Here is a 7,936-nt window from a genome sequence, read left to right on the forward strand (position 1 = left end):
ATTTTGTCTCTGTGATATTTGTATTTTAAGTACCCGCATCAACGTCTCTGTGATATTTGTATTTTAAGTACCCGCATCAACGTAATGTAATTAAAAATAGAGATTCTCTATCAAAAAAAACTTATTGGAGTAATGAAATTTAGCCTATTTGTCTAAAAACGCTAAATAGTTTAGTTGTAGATTAACTAATTGAAAATGAAATTAGTTCATCGACGAGTAAAAGCACGCGTAACTTTTTCAGCTATCAAAGTCAAATAGTTTTAAAATATTATATTTTATTTTTAGATAAACGTTGGCGTGCATTTTGCTGCAAGAACTTCGTCAGTTACATAAACATTCGTCAGATTGCTACAAGAATGTCGTCAGCTCTTTCTTCTCAGTTGCGTAAAGATTAGCGTCTATATGAACTACAAAGTAACCTAGACAAATCCACCAATATATAAGAATAAACCAATAACCCTAAACAACCACAATTGTTCCAACGGCCCCCCCTCCTTTCAAATACAAAATTTGCATCTTATTTAGCTTTCCCTTTACTCATCCTTGCGCTTCTGAGATATCCTCGCACCCTCCGAAGAACTCATACATCTCCCCACAAGCTTCAACACTTCATCGATAAGAATCACAGGGAAAGCGACGGCCAAAACCAAGAGCCACTCGTTGAGACTCAACGGCACAATTCCAAACACACGAGCAAGGAAAGGCACATAAAGAATCAAGAAATGCAACCCAAACGAAACGGACATGGCCACGAGCAGCCAGGGATTGACCCATGGAGGCATGCTCAGGAGACTGCCGTCCTCAGAAAGGGCGTTTAGGGAATTGAACATTTCAATGGCTACTAAGACCGAGAGGGAGAGCGTCATGGCCTTTATTTTACCGGTTTGGAAATAGTCGCAGGGGCTGGAATCGAAGGAGAAAGTTTGGTTTCCGGCTGTGAAGGGGTTGACCTTGAAGTTGTCCCAAGAAGAGCACTGGCCCCAGTTTGAGAGTTGGGAGTATGTGACTAGGGTGTGACCGTCGTTGGTCAAGTTGATCCCGAGGAAGGAACTCTGGGTGTACCAGATGATGAATACTCCTACCGTAGCAATTCCAACATAGAGACCAATGACCTGCCGTAAGGAAAAGTAAGAGATTGCTTATGCATGATATAGAAGTGTGACGAGAAGAGGACAATGTAATATGTAATTTGAAGATAAACTAGAGGTAGAAGATTCAAGAAGGTTAGGTTTCCTTGACCGATTTACTGATCTGCAATCTGATCTTTTGATGATAAGGATCAATCATTCAAATATAGGCGAAAGTGTATTGAGTGGTGCTAAAAGTTTGCTATGCATAAAAAAAAATGAAACAAATGTAAAATAAATTAAGAAAATGGTGTCCACGAGTTATTCCTAAGAACTTCAATTTTGTTTACTTTTATCTATTTGAGGGCATCATGAAGCTTTGGCAAGTAAGAAAAACATGCACAAAAAATCTGTAGCAGAAACTCGAATGTTATTGTGGACAAGTGAATACACACTAGGATAGAGGTTGCTCCTATTGAGGACAAAATGAGAATACCTAATGCTAGTTAGGTCATGTGCAACGAAGCTCTTAAATGCACAAAATAGAAGCGAGAATCTAGTAATCATCCATCACAGATTCACAGGCAATATGAGCTTTTGATAAAATTATCATTATGACTAGCAAACCATACAGTAGATCCACACTAACCATGGCAATAAAAGGAAGAGAAGGAGAAAATTACTTACCAGATAGCGGAATAAGATCCACGCGGTGATCAAGGAGTCATCACTCCTTCGCGGGGGTTTCTTCATGATATCTTTATCAGGAGGGTTAAATCCAAGAGCAGTTGCAGGAGGACCATCTGTTACAAGATTGACCCAGAGTAGCTGAACTGGTATCAACCCCTCAGGAATACCTAATGCTGCTGTTAGAAAAATACAGGCAACTTCACCAATGTTCGAGGAGATCATATACCTGCAACAATAAACAAAACATGAATCAAACTAAGCAGTATACAGCATGGTAGTAATACAAGATTTCAGAAAGGGGAAAGCTAATCAAATCTGTGACTGGAAAGTTTATTAGAACAGCCAAGATAAACTGAAGCATAGAAGGTAAAAATGACCTTATGAAGGCTTTCATATTGTTATATATTGATCTCCCTTCACCAACAGCAGCAACTATAGTACTGAAATTATCATCCGCTAACACCATATCAGAAGCCTCCTTAGCAACCTGCACAAAGCAAATTTTAGGGTAATAAATGTCAATGAATAAGCAGAATGAAATATGCCTCAGTTAATTTTCTTTGTTTCAGTCCTTTATCAATCACAATTTAGACCTATGTGGATTGTGCCATAATATTCCCAAAATTTCTAGCTATGAGCCTTGGGCAAATGCTAAATGTGTAATTAAGATAGACAAAGCAAATTGCATGTCTCATAATCGCTATAGCACTCAATGATGTTATATTGTCCCTAGACTATCCTTATATCATTTTTCTTTGGCCTAAAAAAATCTTCTTCAAGATCAAGTCCATTCCATAAAGCAAACCTAATATCAAAGTTGAAACTATATGAAAAGACTTAAATGAATACTACAAAGTCCATTCCATAAAGCAAACCTAATATCAAAGTTGAAACTATATGAAAAGACTTAAATGAATACTACAATGCTGAAAAGTTACACATATGATGGTTGAAACTATATGAAAAGACTTAAATGAATACTACAATGCTGAAAAGTTACACATATGATGGAATCCCTGAACACTAATGAGAGACTAGGGAAAAAGTAATATGTGAAGAACATTTGTTAAACTTCAAGGAAATTGACACAGCTAGACCACACTACAAAATTTCATGACCATCCAAGCAAGTTTAAGACTTCAATCAAGAAGACCCTAATAGAAAGCCAAGCATCTGCAGACTCCAACAGAGTAGAAAAAGACAAGGAATGCAAAGAAAGTACCTCTGTCCCAGCAATACCCATAGCAATGCCAATATCAGCCAATTTCAGTGCTGGGGCGTCATTCACCCCATCGCCTGTCATTGCAACCACTTCACCATCCTCTTTGAGCAATCTTACAATTTCTTGTTTGTGCTTTGGTTCAGCCCTAGAAAAAAGAAGGCCACCTTGTTGCCTTAGCTGTAATTTTTTATCAGGAAGCGCCATAAATTCTCTCCCTGTGAAGCTTTTCAAACTGATGTCTTCATGAGGTGTAAATACACCAATTTCACGGCAAATTGCTTCTGCTGTGTCTTTATTATCACCCGTTATTACCATAACTTTAATTCCAGCTGCTCTACAATCCTCAATTGCTTTATGAACTTCAGCACGAGGAGGATCCTACAATAATCATGGTTATAGTTAATTAACATAATTGCAAATATCAAAAGGCAACCAAAAAATTGGTTTAATTATATATGCCAAAGAATGTTATCTTACCCTTAGACCAACCAATCCAACGAAAATAAGATCACTCTCAATCGATGAATAATTAGATGGATCAAGGAGAAGCTTATGTGCAGGATGGTCTTCGCCATCATAAGTACTGAATTCTGAAAGATCTTCCTTGTACGCAAAACCTAAACAGCGTAGAGCACCAGTTGACATTTCGTGAAGGGATTCTAGAATTAACCCTTTCGAATTTTCATCAAGCTGGACAACAGAACCATCGAGCAACTGAATGTAGGAACTTCTTTCCAACAAATTCTCAACAGCCCCCTGAACAAAAATGCAGATTTATTTAGCAATACTTCAGAAGTTTTCTATAAGAAAATGAAGAAAACAAAGTAACTTTGCCTTAATAGAATACTTAGAAAAATACAATGTAAGAGGAGCATACATATATTTGTCAATATTCCACAACTAAATATTTATATTTAGCTTTAAATCACGCAAAAACAGGTTTTTTCGTAATTGTTTCCATCTCAAACATCACTAACTTCACACCAAGAAAATAAAAGATACTTTGGCACCCATGCAACGACACTCACTGAAGGCCCCCATTTCCCTGTCCAACACACATTCCACTAATAAAAGTGAAAAATACTTGGTAGACATGTGCCTGGCTCTTGAAAGTAGATCTTATGTCTTAACAACCTTTTTGCATTTCTTCAATTTTATTTGCCTATTTTGACTGTTGAGCCGATATCATATTTTTTGCAATTCATGTTACATAGAAAATATTACATCCACAATGTTTCCACATATCCTATGTTTTTCTTATAGAAATCTACTAATAGAGAAGAGTACCTTTACGAATAACGAATTGTTTCCTGGTTTTGATCTTACAATAACTCCCATAGATTTTCTAGTTCGATCAAATTCAAGAGTCGCCACCCTACGTGCAACATCATTCCACCATTGGCAGCATTCTGAAAGCAGACTGATACATAAGCATACTGATAAAAATATTGTTTCAAAACTGTGTACAGTATAGTCTACATACTTAATGCTTCAGCAGATCCTGAGATTGAATTGTTTGTGTCACCTGGAAGCCCCATTTTCTCAACCAGAACCTGGTAAACAGATATATTTATACACAACTAATGTTAGTAAACACACACTAAGATCTGATGCATTACTCCCACCAAAATACACACTATTCTAACTACTCCAGTAAAAATATACATGCATACCATAATTTATGAAATGTATTCTCTAATAAACAGTGAACTAAAACAACCAACATCAATAAAGAAAAATCGCATTCACATTTAAAGATATGGACTGGAATAACTTTTATTTCCTAACCGGCAGAAAAGTATACAAACAATGCTGACTGGTGAAAGATCCTGCAAATTTCTTACTAAAAGATCAGGTAGAGCTATCTGAAAGGTAGGCCAAACTGCTGCTTAAATTGGTATTAGCTATATACAAATAAATAAATAAGAAAACAGGGTACAACCTAGATAGATTTGGGCGTAAGTCACAAATTGCAACCTTTTTGAGCAAATATAAGATTTAAATTATAACTCCGCAAAGCAAATACTTACAGCTACAATTCCAGCTGCAAATTGCAAAATTTAAAACTGAACCAAGCAATTGCAAATGCAATTACAACTGCATGCGACAGCATTTACGACAACTGCAGTTGCATGCACTGGCATATGCATTGCAATTACAATTGCAATGAACTAAACAGTCGCAGTTCCTATCTGAAATAAAGTACAAACAGCTACTTAATTTTGACTTCCAGAAAAGATTAGATTTTTACCTTCAAAGCAGCCTCTGTTGGCATGCCACTAGCAACAAACTGATTCCCAGAGCTAGTAACATTAGCATCATTGCAAACTGAAGCAATCTTAGCAATCATCTGCAAATTCTCATCCATCCCACTACTAGGCCAATCATCAATCTTCCCGTTGCTAGGATCATAACTCGTCCCCTCGACCCTGAAACTCCTCAAACTATCCGGCCCCCTCCCAGGCCACCAATTTCACCGCCGACATCTGATTTGTCGTCAATGTCCCTGTCTTATCTGAACAGATCACGGTCGTGCACCCCAAAGTCTCAACACTAGGCAACTTTCTAACTAGTGCGTTCTTTTGAGCCATCTTCCTCGTTCCCAAAGCTAAGCAAGTCGTGATTACCGCAGGCAGACCCTCGGGGATCGCTGCAACCGCCAAAGCCACCGCAATCTCAAAGTAATACGTGCACTTCTCAAACGAAAACTTGAAATTCCTCGGAAACCCATCAGCATACTCCCAAGTTAAGAAGTATTTCACATTGATTAACCAGACCAAAGCACAAATAACCCCAATTATCGCCGTCAAAGTCTCCCCAAACTCATTCAGCTTCTTCTTCAACGGAGTATCGTCTTCCTCCTGCGAAGCTTCGTGAATCTGAGAATGAATCTTGCCAATCTCGGTGTTCATCCCCGTCCTGGACGTAACACATGCCAGACAAGCAGCACCATTGACAACGGGTCCCCGCGAAGACCATGCACTCTTTCCCCTGAATGTCAGCGTCCTCGCTGTCAACTTTATGAATTAGTCTTGTTCACAGCAGCGCGCTCTCGTCCTCGCTCCGGTGAGCGAACCCTGCTCGACTCTCAAAGTCGAGTTATCAAGAAACCACCTCAATGTCAGCAGGAACCTTAATCTCCAACCCTAAGAACGACAATATCCCGGCCGCACAAGCTCCTTCGCCGGCAAACTAGGGACCAGCTCTCGCGTCTTCTTACGCGGCGCGTGCTCACGATTGATCTCCCTTCACGGCCTCGAGCGCCTTCTCCGCGTTGCTCTCCTGCCAAACCCCGACGACGGCGTTCACCATCAAAATCAAGAAGATCACCAGCGGCTCCACGAACGCGGTGATGCCCGGCGTCTCCCGTCCTCTCCGCCGCTGATTCCAGGCGAGGGCGAAGGAGACGAACGGCGGGCGACGAGGAAGGATGCGGACAGGGTGTGCGTTGAACTGATCGAGAACGAGTTGGAACACGGAGGGGCCGGAGTGCTTCTCAGACTCGTTCCAGCCGTGATATTCCGGCGCGGGGGACGTCTCCGGCGGCGAGGCCGCGGTCGGCGGAGACGTCGAACGCGGACTCGCATTCAGGGATGGATCGGGCCCAGGCGGGGAAAGATCCGAGATCTTGGCCCCCTTTACCCATTTGACAAACCCTAGATTGAGAGGTACAAGAGAACAAAAAAATTTTTTTTTTTTGGGGATTTGGAAAAAGACGGGATTTTTAGGGTTTATATATATTGTGCTATGTCGTTGCTTGCTTCGTTTTAAAAAGGTTTTGAGTTTTTTTTGGGAGGGGAGAGCGGTGTCGCCAATAAGCAAGGAGTCGAGGGAATATTTAAATTGATAAATTTCGTTTTTTTTATAAGCACCGGCTTCAGTTGGCCCGCTCGTGATTTGTCATGTGGGACCCACTGCTTCTCGGTGTGGGTATGTACTTGCGTGAATAATTCAACTGTGGAAAATAGTTTGACTGTGTTTCGAAACCGAAGTCACGATCGATGACGTCACTATTACCAGTAATTCGATAGTTGTTTCTACTTGCAATTTTTGAGTAAAAATATCTAACTATTTTAAAGAGTCTACGTAAAGCTACAACTTGAAAGAAATATGAAAACTATCTTAAAGCAAATATTTTCTTTAAAATGTATATTTATTTAAGATTATTTCGGCCATTGAATGTAATACTCTTTTTTTTTTAAAGACAGGTAGGGTACCTAACCAGTCAAGTTCTCAACAACACTCTGTCTCAAAAACAAAAGGACAGAAACAGACAAAAAACAAGAGGACAAACAATCAACCGACTTAGCTAGGAAATGAGCAACGTCATTACCCGTACGTTTTACATAAGAAACTTTAGAGCAGCCAGTAATAGTCAGACCAACGCGAACTTCATCTGCAATAGGAGCCAAGGAAGCAAAAGGAGAAGAAGAATCCACCAAAGAGACAACCTTTAGAGAGTCAATTTCCACCACTGAAATCCTTTAGTTCATACGTCGAACAAAGCGAATGCCTTCCAGGACAGCCAACAGCTACGCATAATCCACAGACATAAGACCCCTGATCCCCATAGAGTAGCAACCAATCACTAGTTTCTGACTTCTAAATAACAAATACAATTTGATCCGAATTTTTTAACGCATATCCCGATATATGGATTACATACATGGATCAAAATATTTTAATTTATATACGTAACGTTTCAAAAATTAAAAAGATATTCATAACTATACATTCGTCCCATTTAGTATAGTTATGTTTATTTGTATCCCAAAAAATTATTCTTGTAAATATATTGGATGGGTATGTGTATCCACTTATTTAATCAGCATACATGTTTCGTCTTTTTGTCCTTTTCCCGTTAATTCCATTTTTAACCTACCAAGTGAGTATTTCAAATAAAAAAAAAAACATAATTTTATGAACTTTACATCAGCTTCATACTTAAATTACTCAA

The 7,936-nt window shown here is 39.2% G+C and overlaps 1 protein-coding gene across 1 annotated transcript; it reads right to left on the bottom strand.

Annotated features, from left to right (window-relative positions):
• LOC109825373 (calcium-transporting ATPase 4, endoplasmic reticulum-type-like) lies at positions 303 to 6,792 on the bottom strand. The gene is given in 16 exon segments (XM_020392232.1): positions 303 to 1,112; positions 1,755 to 1,983; positions 2,135 to 2,244; positions 2,980 to 3,357; positions 3,457 to 3,735; positions 4,267 to 4,388; positions 4,463 to 4,532; positions 5,231 to 5,441; positions 5,443 to 5,940; positions 5,942 to 6,039; positions 6,042 to 6,087; positions 6,089 to 6,114; positions 6,116 to 6,148; positions 6,150 to 6,224; positions 6,226 to 6,502; positions 6,504 to 6,792. Coding segments are annotated over 16 exon segments (3,153 nt in total). The 5' UTR covers positions 6,626 to 6,792; the 3' UTR covers positions 303 to 533.

The sequence above is a fragment of the Asparagus officinalis genome, chromosome 1, assembly GCF_001876935.1.
Source record: "Asparagus officinalis chromosome 1, Aspof.V1, whole genome shotgun sequence".
Classification (NCBI taxonomy): domain Eukaryota; kingdom Viridiplantae; phylum Streptophyta; class Magnoliopsida; order Asparagales; family Asparagaceae; genus Asparagus; species Asparagus officinalis.